Source organism: Notolepis coatsorum (genome assembly GCF_963971535.1).
Source record: "Notolepis coatsorum genome assembly, chromosome: 8".
Taxonomy (NCBI): Eukaryota; Metazoa; Chordata; class Actinopteri; order Aulopiformes; family Paralepididae; genus Notolepis; species Notolepis coatsorum.
Window position 1 is genome coordinate 121,048,086 of NC_140172.1, and position 18,348 is coordinate 121,066,433.

Here is an 18,348-nt window from a genome sequence, read left to right on the forward strand (position 1 = left end):
AGATGTGTTATGGCTTTTCATAATTGCATCATTATTGCACACTTTGCTCAATTCAAAACAATATGGGTGACTGGGTTGGGGTGTGGTACCGTGTGGGGGCCTGGCAAACACGTACGTGCATCATGCAACTCCTAGAACCTTATTACTTCCTCCTCTAGGCTTCTATTAACGGCATGATTTCTCGGAAATCAGCTGGCCTGCAGACAGTATAGAGAGCGCGCCTCCCCTGCAGGTCTCCGGTGCTAAACCCTAAACCCTGCCCCTTGAGCTGAGCTGCACCGAGGCTCCTGGGGAAACCCCAGCGCCTAGTATATATATCGACGCGCGTGTAGTTTACTGATCACTTCTATATCTGAGAGTGAGAGGATTATGATCAAGGAGCATCATTACACAGATCAAGAACAGCTCTCGACTAGTTGATCAAAGGGGGACGTTCGCTCTTTACAGCGCAGAGGATTAACAGACATTACAACTGTAAGTGATACATTTATTGTCATTAATTTTTTTTAAATGCATATATACATTTACATTTAGTCATTTCGCCGACGCTTTTTTAACCAAACAAGTCAGCAGGAAGGGTACAACAACTCTGGCAGCGAATTAACATTTGTTCGTCAAACGGTGTTGAACTTGAGTGCCAGTCTTGCATGATAATAGTAAACGCATTATGAATGATGAGCACAGTGTAGTAATAGGCAAGGACGATTATTTAGTAGTTTATTATTATTAGGCTGCTGCTCAACTATTGGACGTTTTGGCACCGCATGGGCTGGTTTTGGATGTTTTTTTGGTTTGTTTTGCTCTCTACACTTGCATGTGGGGATTCTGGCGTCAGATGTAGTTAGAAAACGAAGCTAAAGTGTAAATAATGTCTTGAGCCTCCGAGTGCGTACTGTATAGATCTAGAGACGACTGATAAGTGAGTGATAACAGCGCGGCAGCAGGAGCGTGTGTGGTGCGCGTCCGCTCAGCTGGGTGGCGGGTAACACCACTACTGCTGTGGGACTGATTGATTGATTGATTGATTGATTGATTGATTGATTGATTGAAAACTTTATTAACAGATTGCAGAATGGGTACAATACAGTACAGCTCAATACATACAATTGTTAAGGGGATGCAGACCAGAGGCACGTATACACTCGTAAAATAATATTGCAGGTTTATTGAAATAAAATATGCTTTGTCGTCACGCATGCACGAATGGTGTCAACACCACTTTCCAAAATATCTTTTTACGGATCTCCAAAATGTTATGCATAATATATACCGGTAGACATACATAATAGTCAAACTGAAAAAGTGCTGTGCTGCTTTTTTCATCGCTGTATTGATGTATCTGCTGTGTAACTTACTTACAGAGACCTGATACCGAGGGATGTACATTATATAATATTACTATCGCACTTTACACTTCTTTTCGTTGTACTGTACTTGTGCTGTATAATGACAATACAGCGACAAAGTCCGTTTCGGATATGATTAAAAGAAGGAGACTTCCTCTGCCTTCACAGCCCGTTTGTTTTGCTCTGTGTGTGTAATATAAAGTGACCTCCGTCCGCTCGACCCCGCACAGCAGTAAATCTAAACACACCGAGGTGGGAGTTGCATGGCCGGTGTGGTGCCAAAATCTTACCGCTTGCCATAATCTTACCGCACCCACTCAGTCAGCGTTGGTTAATACTGCTGGAGCATTGGTTCATTTTGGTTTGATTTCCTTTGTGACTGCTCCCACGGGCCGAATATTGCCCCAATCCTCGCGAGTCGCGACCACGGGTACCTCTCGGCGTGCCGAAGCTTTTCCTAAATCACTTCCATCATCGAAAACGAGGGGAAAAGGTCGGCTCGCGACCCTGAAAATGTCGCGTGATTTTAAAAACGCTGTATTAAGTGAGCCTATTATGGGCTCCACGCGAGCTTTCTACCGTGGGTACATCTGGGCGTCCCGCAACTTTTACTCATTCACATGTAGCCCCGAAAATGCTTAGAAAAGGAAAGCCAAAAGCGTGGAATAAACTCGCCGAAACGGAAAAGTGTCCCACGGGCGCGCCGTGATTCCGATCCGCGTGAAAATATTCACGGCCATAGAGGAGACCGCGGGACACCTTTTTGCAACCGAATATGTGTCTCGAATTTACTCCCACGCGGCGCGCGAAATCGCGCAAGGAAATCGGACCAAAATGCTCCAGCAGTATTAACCAACGCTGACTGAGTGGGTGCGGTAAGATTATGGCAAGCGGTAAGATTTTGGCACCACACCGGCTCAAATAATCTACTTCACATTCGGCTTCTTACCTAAACCTGATCCCTCTTCTCTCCTGCGTTGTGTCGTGTAGGCGAGTCAGCCATGCCTGTGTCGAGGATGAGAATGAGGCCATGGTTGGAGAAGTTGCTCAACTCCAGCTCTATCTCTGGTCTGGTGTGGATGGATAAGGTGAGATTCTTATTCCCTACTCATTATTATTATTATTATTATTAATACGAATAATAGCAACACAATTCTAACACAGGGTGTGTTTGTTATATACTGTAAGACATCTAATGTACAGTTTCTACGTCAAATGTATATACACTCTTTTTCTGGACACTTTGTATCACAACAGTACTGTATTTGCAAATCTGATATGTCATAAATGTATAGATGTAGCAGTACTGTCTATCTGTATGTCATGTATGTCATATATGTTATGATGAATTGAAAATGGGGGACCCTGATGTAAACAAGACGAAAGTCTTTCTCTGGTCTGCATCCCCTTAACAATTGTATGTATTGAGCTGTACTGTACCCATTCTGCAATCTGTTAATAAACTTTTCAATCAATCAATCAATCAATCAATCTTTGCTGTCTGCCTGTCTTCAGTGAGGGACATCACATCCTGTGTTATGTCAGTGCATCCTTTGAGTGTAAATAAACAGGCAGACTGCCTGCATGTGCTAGTACTCTGCATAGTTCTCATACTCCCAATTTAGATGTATGTTTGGGACGCTGAGTACAAACAGGTCAGAACTAGGCTACAAGTGGTCTCATCTCGGCCATCAACAGCAAACAGCTAAATGAATGCTCTCTACCAAGTTGAATGTGTTAGAGATGCAAACAGGGGTCACTTCACGTCAGAGACTATAGGGTGTTCTGAACCCCAGTATGCCTTGTTTATGTGCTGCAGAAAGACGAGATATTCTCCATTCCGTGGAAGCATGCCGCGCGCCACGGCTGGGAGGTGGAGAAGGACGCTTGTGTATTCAAAGAGTGGGCCGTCCATACAGGTGAGCTGAGGATGTGACTGCACACACACACACACACGCGCACACACACACGCACACACACACACACACACACACACGCACACACACACACACACACGCACACACACGCACACACACACACGCACACACACACACACACACACACACACACACACACACACCCACACACATTTATAATATATATATATATATTTTGTTGTTGTTGTTGACTTCAATAGCCTATATATTTATTGAATATCTTTTTATGCAGGGAAATTCACACAGGGCCAGACCACTGCAGACCCGAAGACATGGAAAGCCAACTTCCGCTGTGCAATGAATTCACTGCCTGACATTGAGGAGATAAAGAACAAGAGCATCAACAAAGGCCACCAGGCAGTGCGCGTATACAGGATGCTGAAGGTCACCGCGAAGCCAAAAGGTGAGAAACGCTACAGATCGTCAGCACACACACACACACACACACACACACACACACACACACACACACACACACACACACACACACACACACACACACACACACACACACACACACACACACACGCATACACACATTCGCACAGTTATAGCATTGTTGGTAGCCTATAAGAAACCACAAATGGTGTGTTTTCAGTTGTTCATTTGGTTTTATGTATCGATCAGTAGCCTACTGTAGTAAGAAAAACAAATATAATAAATAGAAGCAGTGTAAGCCACTTGGTAACATAGAATAGTGCAATAACCTACTTTTTCCTTCTCTCTTTACAGGTAGGCGGAGCAAAGGGAAAGAGGGAAAGCGAAGGAGCAAGGTAAATGACTCACCACTGTGTCCCACTCCAGAACCTCTCTGTGGTTTAGTCGTGATTGTTTACTCTTAACCTCTATAGCCTCTTTACATTTGTAAAAAAAAAAAAAGAAAAAAAAAATCTAATTCCAAGTCCCCCCCCCCCCCCCCCCCCGCTCTGCTTTTTCAGAGTTCAAAGATCAAGGAGGAGGAGATGGAATGCAGCGAAGTAGAGTTTCCCAAAGATGACCGCATGCAGCTGCGCGCGGACGTTCCCTCCCCCCAGGAGAACACAGTAGACAGCACAGAGCACCAAGGTAAACAGCCATATACTGCAGCCACTCACCCAGTCCTTTTGTCGTCAAACATCAGTTCGTAGGCAAAACTCTTGCACGGGGCGGGTCGTCGGAAGTCGCCGTGGTTTCATTCAGACAGTCCCTGGAGCAGTGCCTTGGAGCCTCTCCCCCCAAAAAAACATGTGCACGCAGTTTGGTTCCTGAAGCGGGAGTTTTGACTACAAATTATTTTGCGTCATCATTGTTTACAACCAGTAAAAGGGTCGATACCACAATCACCACACTGCAGGTCATGTTATCTTTTCTAAGTGCTGTCGTATTGCAGAAGGCGTGGACGCTGAGCTCACTGTTTGCTCGTTGTTTGTCTCACCTAGAGCCATCATATGGGAATACATACGATGTTCCTGATTGGTCAGCGTCAATCGAGATCGGGCCAGACAGCACAAGTCTGACTCAAGACTCAAGATTCCAATTATCGCCAGAACACTCCCCAGGTGAGTTTTGAAACATTAGCGCGACTGCCAGCGGTTGGTTTTGGGATTAGAGCGGGTTAGAAGACTATAGAGGGAGGATCATAATTATATTTTGAGATGAACTTCCTTGGATGTTGGCTTCAATGCTACGGATGGAGATGTTTTTAGTCATCGGTTCTATACTGAGGTTTTTAGATGGATACAATTTGAGATGCCATACTCAAGTCCCTCTCTCTCTCTCTCTCTCTCTCTCTCTCTCTTCTCCTTTGATGTCACAGAGTACGACCCAACGGGCGACATTATCGAGGTGAGTTCGGCCTTTAAAGTCACATTTCTGCTAACAAACGCAGCATGCATTTTTCATTGTCAGGAATACCCACCATTTGTTTTTGTTCTGATTTAAAACATTTCAACTATTGGCAGTTAACACGGGTGCAAATATTGAAATTTCAAGAACAAAGTACAACCAGGCTCATTCCTGTGTTGCTTTTTCCCCAGATGGCATATCAATATGTCCTAGACAAGGGGTTCCAGAGCAATGAAACATGCACAGGCTCGTACTCCCACTCAAGTCCAGGGAGCCGATGGAGTGACACTTCCTCAGGTAAATGCTGTGAAGACGATTGGTCAGATTGGCCAGATGGGCGTATTCCTCTTGATCAATTCTCTCACACGATTGGCTGAATGGAGCGCTTTACAATTCCTCATCGTGAAATCCCTCACGTGTGTAAACACACTTTGGCAAATAAAAAAGAGGATTCTGATTCGGATCTTAATGAAAATCATTTGAGTTCAACTATTTTAATGGTCAAAAAACGATACGACCGGTGAGCAAAAGATTGAATTAAATCTATGCACCACAGGGAGAAAAAATGATTTGTTAAACAAAATGAGAAGCTGTGGTCGTCACCATCATGCAAATTGATATGTTACTTTCCCCTTTAGCTGCATGTTATTAGAACAGTAGCGACTGTGTATGCAAAATGTATGTGTCCTCCTGTGATGAACTTGCAAGGACTTAGGCTACATCATGCATCTCAGTCCTCCATTACATTTAGTTTGCCTTATCATCAGACCTCTCAAGACATCCTCCATATAACGTAACAATAAAGTATTTATCAACCTGCAAACTTGATTGTAAAGTACTTCCAAGGACAGCCGGAGTTCAGAGTGCAGAGTATCCCCGAAGCAGCTTGCATGTGAATCTCGCACTCCTCCTGACCGAGTTCTTGTCTGTGTTTGTATTGCAGCAGACGAACTAGATCTGCCGCTGTACACAGACCTGGGATCAGGGCCCCCGGGAGTCCCGGCGAGTTTGGACGACCTCTGGAACAACAGCAGCACAGACAGCTGGAACACATACGACGACAACAGCTTCCTGAGAGAGAGAGACTACTCTACGACTACTACACTGTTGTCATGGTGACCCCCCCCCCCCTTCCAAAACCTATCACGGCAATCTTGGATCTTTTTTTTTAAGCTATACTACATCATCAACCTGACACATGTCCCCCTTCGTTGCCATCAGACTTGCCTGTTGCAGTTTGGAGAGCTGTCTTCATCATCTCAGCTAATCCTCAGGTTCTGAAGAGCACAGTGACTTTATTACAATATGTGAAATCACATTATCTCACCCCCCCCCCCACACACCATGTACCGGCCTTAGGGTGCTTTTGACAGCCGATCTGTTTTTACATGAAGTTGTGGCGAGCATTAGCCCCCCCCCCCCCATGCCATAGAGATGTTTCCGTTATTTCTTCATCGCATAATGCACTGAAATTATCAGGATCTGACTTGCATATCTGGTGACAGTTCTTCATGTTGTGGCTGGGATGTTCTTTCAGGTATTGTTGTAAAAAGTTGTATATACCATAATGTTTGTTGTAAAGCGTGTGTTTATTTTCTACAAAATAAAAACAATTGTTTAAAAAAGGGAGTTTGTCATTAGTCTGTGATTCCATGTTTAACCCTTTCACTACCACACTAAAAAAGGTTAACACTTTCACTACCACACTACAGAAGGTTAACCTGACCTCCCTCACACGCTAACCAATGTGATATGAGTTGCCTTTGCCAATTGTTACCGGTTGGGATCTTTTGCTGCACAGTTCCAGTGAAAAGTGTGGGAGGCTGAGGGAACAATATTATTCTCTGAAGATAGTGTGTGAAACTCTTCCGGGACAAACACCAAAGCACCAAAGATGAAGAGGAGGACAAGCTTTGTGTAACATGTTAAACTGAAGAGATGTCTGAATTCTTTGGGCATCTGTCAGTTTCCCTCGACACCTTGGTTTTTATGGGTCGTGACCCAAAAATGGCAGCATTTCAATGAGCCTGCGAGAAGTAGGTACACGCGTGCATGTGCCAGAAAGATTGTGAAGCACAGTAGAGGAAGTAAGAGTCTGCACACTTGTTTGTTGCTCTCAAAGTGTATTAAACCCTTTCAGAATTTTGAGAAGTGAACATTCTAATGATGATTTACCAATGGCAGTGGTGCATGGCCATCGAAAGCTAGGGAGTTCTAGAATTCTGGGAGAACAGAATAAGTTACAAATAAGAGCGTTAATTGATTACTATCGCAAATGTTGACATTTCAAGGCTGAAGAAACAATGTTACCATGCTATGACGAAGCACACCGACAGTTTGTCAGAGGGAGATATCCATCACTTCTTCAAGAGATAAAATGTATATTGGGTGTCTCAAGTTTTCAAATGTGTTGTTGTAATTACATTTCATATTTATTCCATTTGAAGGACCTGTACATCCAATATTTCTCTTTTTAGGATGCGATCAAGAGGAGTTTATAATCTTAGAAATTAAGACGTTCCCATCTGAAAACCTTTAAACAGTTTTACACATTAATTTAGTTTCACAGTTATTGAGAATAAATGGGTTTGAATATGGCCACCAGTGATGTCATCTCGCACATGTTGTGTTAATTACAGCTCCATGAACTAATGTAGACGAACAAATAGCACCTTGTCTTGGCCATATTCAAACTCATTTACTCTCAATAACTGTCAAACTAATTAAAAACCTTTTAGAGATTTTTGATGTGCGTGAGATTATGTTCAAAATAAAATCAGCATTGTCTTTTGGTTAGGTTTTCTTTTTAAATGTCTTCAACGCAAGAGCAGTGTGCGGGCGGGTATGTCTTAATTTAGCGGGTATGTCTTAAAGATATTTATTACATTTGACAGATGTAGGCTATAGGACAGCAGAAAACAAGTAAATGAACATTAAAATACGTATAATGTGAGTGATCAGAATAACTACGGCAATATATAATTTGATTTACTCTAAAAAATGGTTATGATTTCTCACATTGGAGCAAGGAGTGTGCTTTTTATGGGGTGACTGATAATATCTCTGTCCACAGTCATAAATCATATGGTATGATACAGTACATCTAGCTGCTGTAAAGTAACCACATTTGTAGAATAAGAGACATACACTAATGCATGAGCACAGCACACACACACACACACACGCACACACAGTCTACGTCACCTAGACAGGTTTTCTCACAAATGAGCTGAAAGGAATTCTCAATTTGTCCCTAATTATCAGCCTCAATGATAGGTTTGAATGAAAATGTGCAAAAAATATGAGTTGACATGTAATCTTTTTCAAATAGTATTTTTATTTAATTTAATATTTACACTGAAGTCATGCTCTAGATATCATTCAATTGAAATACCTCCCAAAACAAAGGAATTAACTCACAACACGCATTATAATCATATGAACAATGAGTTATTATACTTCATCATTATATATATAATTTTTCTAAAATTATAAAATATAAAAAATAAAAACAAATAAATGTAAAAAAGATTAAAAACAGGGTACAAACAAAACAAACAAACAAAAGAGGCAACTTACAGTAACAACTTTATACATTACTGTAATGTACTGATAAGATAGGAATACATACATGACAACAAGCATGAACCCGTGCAGACCCATGGCACTGTCTGCGCCCGACAAAACGATAGGTTATGACTATAACCAAGTTCTGTTAATAGTGGTGACGCTCGGCGTCACTCATGCACTGTCCTCGCACACGTGCACGCGCACTGAATAAAGACCACAATGTACTGTTGACGCAGTCCTCGCCGGCCCGGCTCAGGGCAGGTTCGACGAACATCCTCTGTCAAAGAATGACGTTGTAGTCAAGAGTGTTTAAAACATGTTATAGTCACAGCACGTTCAACAGTGTAGCATTAAGCTAACGGCCGCTCTCGGCCGATAGCAGCAAGCTAATGTTACCTAGCCTAGTGACACAACAGGCTTGATAAACACAGCGAGCTAGCACCGCAGCTAACAGCTGACTGGCTAACACAGTAGGCCACAACTAGCACGCAAGCTAAGCAGCTATCACCTGAACTTGTACACAATGATATAACAAGCCACACTCAGACATACCGCCGTTCTGAAACCCTCCTCACTGTTTAAGAGAGAAGAGAAACGAGATGTTAACACAGTTTACAACGGTGATTTTACCAACATCCGACGGAGCCAGCACAAGTCCCATCTGGGCCGTAGCTGACTTCAAATTTCAAGTTTCTTTAATAGTTGTCATACAGAAGTACAGAATACTTTCATACAAAATGCTTCTTACTGTTACGCTCCAGAGACTGTGCTAGACAAGATAGTATCAAATAACATAGTATAGCATGTAATTTAGAAGAAGAATGAAGAAAATGAGGTCACAGTGTTCGGTATAGACATATGTACAATGTTCTGAGTTACCATATAATATACAATACCATGCAGTGTACTAATGTACAGTACTATATAGTGCAAAGCAGAAATGGGATGAGGTACAATTTACAGTAAGGTGTACGAGTTGTAGTGCAATCCTTCATCAATAAATATAAAGTGTGGGGAGTGGGTGCTACAGTGTGTTTGTTTAAAGTGGGTGTGTGCTATAAAGTGTGTGGAGTGGGTGCTACAGTGTGTTTGTTTAAAGTGAGTGTGTGCGTGTGGATGTGTGTGCTATGTGCGTTTGGTGGTTGTTGTTGTGTAGTGTTCATTGTTCGTTTAGCAGCCTGATGGCCTGGGGATAGAAGCTTCTTCTGAGTCTTTCTGTGCTCGCCTTGAGACTCCGGTATCGCTTGCCTGACCGCAGCAGTTCAAAGAGGCAGTTGTTCGGGTGACTGGAGTCTTTAATGATTCTCTTAGCCTTGCCCTTGCAACGCTTGTTGTAAATGTTCTGGAGGGTGGGGAGCCCCCCTCCAATTGTGCGTTCGGCTGAACGTGTCACTCTTTGTAGTCTGCTTCGGTCTTGTGCAGTGCTATTCCCAAACCAGGAGGTGATGTTGCCGGTCAAGATGCTCTCTATTGTACATGAGTAGAAGTTCTTAAGGATCTTCTGACTGACTTGGAACTTCCTTAGGCGCCTGAGGAAGTAGAGGCGTTGTCGTGCCTTCTTCACAACACTGTCAATGTGTGTGGTCCATGTCAAGTCCTCGGATATGTAGGCTCCGAGGTACTTGAAGCTGTTGACTCTCTCAACCGGTGCCCCGTCGATGCTGAGGGGGCTGTAGTCCTTGACCCCCGACCTCCTGAAGTCCACAATCATCTCCTTTGTTTTGCTGACGTTCAGGGAGAGGCTGTTTTCCTGGCACCATCCCGCCAGGACCTTGACCTCTTCCAGGTAGGCCCTCTCGTCGTTGGCAGAGATCAGGCCCACCACCACTGTGTCGTCAGCAAATTTGATGATTGTATTGCTACTCCGCTGAGCCACACAGTCGTGTGTGTACAGGGAGTAGAGGAGGGGACTCAGAACACAGCCCTGGGGGGCCCCTATGTTGAGGGTGATGGATGAGGAGGTGCAGTTGCCTGCTCTCACCACCTGGGGTCTGCCAGTCAGGAAGTCCAAGACCCACTGGCAGAGGTCATAGTTCAAGCCCAGGTCCCTGAGCTTGGCTATGAGTATGGAGGGGACTATGGTATTGAATGCCGAGCTGTAGTCGATGAATAGCATTCTCACATAGTTCCCCTGCCTCTTGTCCAGGTGTGATGCTGCTGTGTGCAGCACATGGGCTATGGCGTCCTCCGTGGACCTGTTGGGGCGGTATGCAAATTGCAGGGGGTCCATGTTGATGGGGAGGGAGGAGCAGATGTAGCCCTTTACTAGCTTCTCAAAGCACTTCATGGCTATGGAGGTGAGAGCTACAGGGCGGTAGTCGTTGAGGCAAGCAGGCTTGGATTTTTTGGGTACAGGGATAATAGTGGACTTCTTCAGGCAGGTGGGGATGACAGCCTGTTCTAAGGACAGGTTAAATATGTCAGTGAATACTGGGGCCAGTTGGTCGGCACAGACTTTTAGGACGCGGCCGGGGATGCCGTCCGGACCTGCTGCCTTCCTGATATTCACTTTTTTAAAGGTCCGCCTCACCTCATGCTCTGTTACCCTGAACACTGCGCCTCCATCAGCAGCCGACCCCCCCCCCCCATTGCCGAGGCTTGTGAGCTGGTGTTGTTATTACCAGCATCAAACCTCGCATAGAAGGTATTGAGGTCATTTGCTAAGGAGATGTCACTGTTCAGTTTGAGGGAGGCGCCTTTGTAGTCTGTCATCGTTTTGAGCCCCTGCCACATAGCTCTAGAGTCAGCTTGTTCAAACTGGAGTTCAATTTTATCCCTGTAGCGCCGTTTGGCCTCTGACACTGTCCTCCTTACGTTGTATCGCGCCACCTTGTGGTCATTCATGTTGCCTGCCACTAGGCCGTCGTTGTATGCTTTGGTGCGCTCTCTCAGAGCTTCACGGACGGATTTGTCTACCCAGGGTTTTTGATTTGGGTAAACTCTCATTTTGGTAGTGGGGATTGTTTCTTCCACCAAAGTACAAACATAGTCCAGCACTGTCTCCGTGTAGACATTAATGTTATCTGTGTCGCGGAACACATTCCAGTCTGTGCAGTCAAACGCAGCCTGGAGCGTCTCCTCTGACGTCAAATCCCATTTCTGCACCTCTCGCGAGACTACAGGAGTACTTTTGATTCTCTGTTTGTACATTGGTGAAAGAAAAATGGACGCGTGATCTGATTTACCAAAGCCACTATCAGAATGAGCCTTGTAGCCACCTTTAAATTGCGTGTAACAGTGATCTAGGATGTTACCGCCTCTGGTGTTGCAAGTCACATGCTGATAGAAGTCTGGTAATACCTTTCTCAGATTGGCGCTATTGAAATCACCCAGCACCAAAATGGCGGCGTTAACGTTCGCCGCTTGTATTCTATTTACCTCGTCGTGGAGTCTGGAGAGCACGACGTTGTTACTGGCTTGCGGTGGAATATACACTCCGACCAGGATGATCGCCGTTAACTCCCTCGGGAGGAAGAAAGGACGACACTTGGTTATGGTTATATATTCCAGGTCTGGGCAGCAGTGGTTGGATAATTCCTTCACGTTAGTTGGATCGCTCCAATTGTTGTTAAACATGAAGGCAATACCTCCTCCACGTTGTTTACCGGACTCTGCTGTACGATCCTTGCGGTGGATAAAGAAGTGTTCGGCCGGTTGGATAGCGTGGTCTGGAACGTCCGGCGCCAGCCACGTCTCGGTGAAGCAGAGAACGTTGCAGTCTCTGACGTCTCTTTGGTATTGAATCCTTGCTCGGATGTCGTCCAGTTTATTGTCAATTGATTGTACATTGGCTAGCAATATACTGGGTAATATACTTGAACACTGATCTTCCGCTAACGAACAGCCATGCCCATATTTCCTCGTGAGGGTATACTCTCATTTGTATATGAAAGACGGGGCCTACACGGTGACAGAGAAAAATCCACTCTTCCAGAGAACACAGGGAGCACCAGTGTTACTGGTCGTGGCCCACTAGTTGACTATAATGGGCTTCAGACCAAGGTCCTCCGCCGTCGCCTAAGAGGCTGAACAAGGACCCTAATCTGGGGCCGGTTTTCGTAAACATTGTCAGCTAGCCCCCATAGCACTAACAGACAAGTGAAGCTCGCAAGCAAACATTACTCACCAACCTGGAACCCACCGCTTCTCACAACAGCGGCGCGTCCTACAGTCCAGCTGTATCGCTGGAGGGTTTCACCCCAACCAGCCGCAGCAAGGAAGACTGTAGTTGGGAGGCATGTAGCGGCGTGCTCCCAATACGAAAACCGGTGGAGGTTTTTAGAATGATCACCATCTTCCAGACACTCCAGTGACGAAGACAATATCGCCGTATTTTCTCGAAAATAGTGAGAGAGAAAATAAAGATATGATGTCAACGTATCTCTTGTTTTCCAACTCTTCTCCTACCATCACATCACATCAAGTGGGGATCTACCGAGGCACTACCTTGTGGTGAAAGCGAGAAGGAGGCGAGTATGTGGCCCCACCCCTGCTTATGTAGGTAAGCTGATAGGGGTGTGGTCAGACAAATATTGGGATATAAAGGTACATTGTGGTCTTTATTCAGTGCGCGTGCACGTGTGCGAAGACAGTGCATGAGTGACGCCGAGCGGAGCCACTATGAATACAGAACATCCCAGAGCGTCTGTGACTGAGTGAGTGAGTCCTGTTTGCTATTGTTATGGTAATTGAGGTGTCCTATTCTAGTAGATGCAGATAAATAAAGATCTGGTTTTGTATTAAAGGTTGTCTCATTGTCAACGTTTATTTTCAGCTGAGGTACAGATCCCACAGAGCACACAATGGCAGTCTGGGGGAGTCGCACAAATGGATTGGAGTAAGGCACAGGGAGAATGGGGACAGGAAATGGGAGTACAGTCAGGAACATATCTCAACTGGAATGAAACTACATGGTTAACTTTGGTAAATGCTGACATGGCAGAGACCAGAAACCTGACATTGCAGATAAAAGGAAAGAGATGGTGATTATCAATGGTGATATTAACACTTTGACTGCCGGGACCCGTCTTTAGACGTCTTTGCTGGCCATGCTAAAGTTGCCGGAGGACGCGTTACGTCGTCCTTATATCAATATTTCAAAAATCTGCGATCGGATTCATATGTCCCCTCCGCTGGCCTGAGATCCACCAGCAGGACCCACTGAGCTCTCTGGCGGTTCAGGAGCGCCATCTGGTGGCCGATCGGCGCAATCGCCAAACAGGATGTTGAATAGAGGTTGTCCTAGACGACCGTAGTACTTCCGGGCGCTCGCTATAGGTCATGGGACTCTGGCTCGTCACGCTACACGGTGATCGATTGGCAATAACGCGATAAACAACATGATTTGGACGTATATACCATTATACAAGCTGGAGATGGACCGGGTAAAAATATATCCCATAATGATAAGATTTCTACTCGACGATGATCGCCCAACGGCGCGCGGAGACTGGGGTGAGTTTCAGCGTGTAACGTTACCGTCTTCGATACTAACTGCTATTATCAACATTTGACCCACATTAGATGATTGGTATAACGCTGCCCACGGAATTATAAACGCCCCCTCGCCCATCCGGTCAACATCAGATGACGTGTAGTAACTTCTAGAAGTACGTCTAGTTGGAATTTTTTATATCGCGCTGATTGCCATCAAACTGTATTTCATCATCAATATAATGCATTTGGGGCTATAGATCACGTTCTGGAGAAAGCTGCAGAAAGAGATGAAAACATACTTATACATTAGACCATACTTTACTATGAATATGTGAATGAAAAAGTTTAACGTTGCTACACAATGAACAATACATATAGGACTTTGAATGGGCCCTAATAATGGCAATGTAGCAATAGAATTTAAAAAGTTATAGCCCTGCAAAGAAGGGGACTTTCTCCATAGACAAATAGCGCTGGCAATCTATGGTATATCATGAATTTAACCTTAGGCAGCCAAAGTGTTAAAACAGCCGAACATTCAATTGCAGCACCCTGTACACGTTTCCCACAAACCAGCACAGAGCCAATGTCAGAGTTGGGTTTACTTGAGTACATAATCTTCCAAACATTATGGGTATCAATATATATTATGATACATGGATATACTGTACACTGTAAGAAAAAAACCTGCAAGAAAACGGTAAATGTCTGGCATCAATGGTTGCCAAATACTTACTGTCAAATCAAATACATTTACAGATTACAACCTTTATTTAATGGTTAATATTTTGATAAAAGGTCATTTACTGTATTTTTATAGCATTTACACTTAAAGTAGAAAAACAAAAGTAATCTGTAAAATAATACAGTGAATTTCCTGTGAAAAAACATAAATGTTTTACAGTGTAGATAATATTCTATTACACCATGTAGAGGGCCCGGTGGCGGTCCTATCGAACCGCGGGAACAAGGTGCTAAACGTAATATGAGTTCTAGGTACAATGGGCCTCATTCACCAATACTATCTTATTATTTTTCTTATATCTTTTCTTAACCGTCTAAGAGAAAAATAAGAAAAGCCACCGCCGCATTCATCAACCCGTTCTTAACGTCCAAATATGTTCTTACCCTGGTGTGTTGAATGATGCGCTCAATTCATTTGCATACAGACACTCCCCGCCTGCTCCTTATAAGGCAAATGAGGCGTGTGCAAAACATGGTTCTGCATGAGCTGATCGACATATAACAGGTAGTGCTGGAGTGCTTTGCGACGGATCAAAATGAGATCAGAATCAAATATATTGTCATCATACAGCACCTATAGCTATAATAGTGGAATAGACTGTACCTCTTAACCTGCTGCAACGTCCCGCATGTGGGACGTTTTTAGGACGATTTGCCCACCGGCACTTTGGCTACCCCTAGTGGCTCGGGTGTGCATATTTTGTAATACAATAGATATATCGAATTGAAGGCTTATTTGTTGCCTGTCGATAGCGACAAAATCCAACAAAATCCGCCGGTATTTGAGGCTTGTGCAAAGTACACGGTATTGCGCAAAATACCACTCCCGACTCTTGGGGTTCTAGTTCCGATCTCGAAAATTATTGTGGAGGGTTGTAGCCAATGAGTGTGGCTTTCCAATGATATCCCACGTGGGGATGTATGAATCAGGGATCTAGGTGAAAAACTAATGAGCGAAAACAGGAAGAGAAAAACAGCCGAATGAATTGAAGTCTATGAGAAAACTGAGTTTTTCATTGTACACAGTTTACCAAAATCACTCCTAATCACTCATTTCTGAATGGATCTTTATGAAATCTGGACATGTACTACATAAGGCTTCAGGCTATGGATCTCGGAAGTTTTTTAAGCCTCCAGCCATTCTGGGGAAATACTACTTCTGGAATACTAAATACTACAGAAAAAAGTTTTTATACAACTCAAGTTCCGACCTATGTTACTATATTTCATTAGCACTAAAAGTGAATTTTCTTTCTGGAATCAGAAACTTCAGAATGTCATCTTTCAAAAGAGACCAGGCTCATGCATGTGCTATAAGTATAAAAAATAAAAAGTATGCAGTCCTCAAAAACTAAAAAACTAAAATGGCGAATTTTGGGGGCGCAGCTTAAGAGGATGTATTAATATTCCATATTTATACCGTCTAGTTGCGCGCTCCTGGCCAATCGCGCAGTAGGTTGAGAAATACCCGACCTGTCATCTACCTCTCTGAAAGGTCCCTGTGGCTAAAACCCATAGTTCACTCAGAACTTGTAGGTGTGGAGGCACAGGATTTGACCGGTGTGTGTTGTGTCTGAGTTGAGGCTCCAGAGTATTGCATACATCCAGGGGTGCGTTGGTGATTTCAAAGCTGGTTGCACTGTTTTAATGATGCCACGTGCACGCGCGCTCCCGCGCATACATGTTCCCTTGCGTGCGCACAGACTAAAGACAGTGCCTAATTGCCTCTAGGAATGGAATGTAAGGTCGCTTTCACACAGGGGCTGTTTGGTCCCGACTTTCGGACCAGAATTCGATAGTCCGGTTATTCGGGTCTGTGTGAATGCGCGTCGAACTCGGTCCGCGGACCAAGCAGGCGAACTCTAGTCCGCCTGAAAACGTAGGTCTCGGTTCGGCTTCATCGAACCAAACGCGAACCAAATATAGGAAGTGATTATTATTACCACTGCTCGCAGCACTCACTGCAAAACAAGCACACTGCATCTAATCTATCTATCTATCTATCTATCTATCTATCTATCTATCTATCTATCTATCTATCTATCTATCTATCTATCTATCTATCTATCTATCTATCTATCTATCTATCTATCTATATATCTGTGCATCTTGGGAAGAAGGAAGAAAAAACGCGGCTTATTATTATTACTGAGGCGCGGTTATATTATTAATAAAACAGCTACTTGTGGGCACTCATAAAAACACTGTGGTCTACAAGTTGTTTAGCGAGAGGATGGTGGTAATGTGCTTCAATAGAACAATGGATCAATGCCATGTCAAAACTCGGCTCCGCTGATCTGGAGGGCTCCGCAGTCCACACACAGACACACACACACGCGCGCGCACACACACGGGATCGCAGCCACACACACATTTCCACTGTCCAATAGACAAGCGCCCTTTTCGACCGCGTGACATTGTTCAGAAGGTCTCGGTCCGCCTCACAGATATCTGTGTGAACGCAGGCGAACCAAATGAAGAATGCAACAATGTTGCAACTTCACCCCCAGAACCGCACCGAGTCCACCAAAACTATATGTGAAAGCGACCTTACATTTCATTCACAAGTTTTGTGTGAATGTATCTGAGAACATATCTGAACACACCTGACGACCTGAGCTATTGTTATGCAAAGTAGCCAGGTGGGTATGTAGCAGGGTGGATTATCCCTGCTTAGTGGGAACGGGTGGGCACAATCACTGGGTAGCGAGACACAGTAGAGCTCTGTCTGACTGCACCTCCGTCTTTGAGTCTGGAGCTTCAACTGGAGGCTGGCAGTTGGAGTGGATGGGGCCCGGGATTTACCAACCTGGTCTGGTACTCTGGTCTTCCTCCCCTGCAGCAGGGCGGTCAACAGTACTCCCCAACACGCTCCCACGTTCCCCAATTGCTCCTTTAACCCTCCCACACCTAGTGACTGAATTGTAAATAAATACCCTGGGTTCCCCCTGCAAGCAGTACCCTCCCTCAGTGACACTAGAGACCTTACAATAAAAAGGGAAAGGTGGAATAGGAAGGGGTTGATCATATATACGTTACCCACACCAAAAGAGTTAATGCTGGGGCACAGGAATGGACACACACACAGAACCCCAATTAAGTCTTTACTGTTATTTGGTACTGTTCAGTTACAAGGATGAATAGGGGTGCTCTAATGGACTGTAGTCCTACTATAGCTCCATGTGTACTCAATACCTTATAGACACGTATATTATGCACCCACCTCTGGGTTAGCATCAGGAATAATATACTTCAATGTGTTTGTCTCATCACCCACGTCTGGGTCAGTACCATGTCTAATACCTCTAGCAGGCTTTAATTATATGGTGAGAATAATACCTCTCAGGGCTTTACTTATGATGCACCAGGTCTGTAACCTCCCCACAGGTAAAGGGTTAATTAAATGGGAATTTATTATTAAAGAACCACACGTTATTACACTTAAAGGAAACCAAAAATGTGGGCCCACTTTACCAGAACAAAAGTCCTAT

At 44.3% G+C, this 18,348-nt stretch overlaps 1 protein-coding gene across 2 annotated transcripts; it reads left to right on the forward strand.

Moving 5' to 3' along the window:
* Window positions 1-202: 202 nt before the first annotated feature.
* On the forward strand, window positions 203-6,725 carry irf1b (interferon regulatory factor 1b). Of its 2 annotated transcripts, XM_084319678.1 has the most exons (10): window positions 203-474; window positions 2,337-2,434; window positions 3,166-3,265; window positions 3,516-3,686; window positions 4,016-4,056; window positions 4,222-4,348; window positions 4,702-4,821; window positions 5,079-5,107; window positions 5,299-5,404; window positions 6,051-6,725. In XM_084319678.1, the coding sequence occupies exons 2-10, from the start codon at window positions 2,348-2,350 to the stop codon at window positions 6,224-6,226; spliced, it is 957 nt and encodes a 318-aa protein (XP_084175804.1). In that variant the 5' UTR covers window positions 203-474; window positions 2,337-2,347; the 3' UTR covers window positions 6,227-6,725. The 2 variants fall into 2 exon arrangements, with proteins under 2 accessions (XP_084175804.1, XP_084175805.1); XM_084319679.1 differs by lacking the exon at window positions 5,299-5,404 and having other exon boundaries at window positions 6,051-6,200.
* The last annotated feature ends 11,623 nt before the right edge of the window (window positions 6,726-18,348 follow it).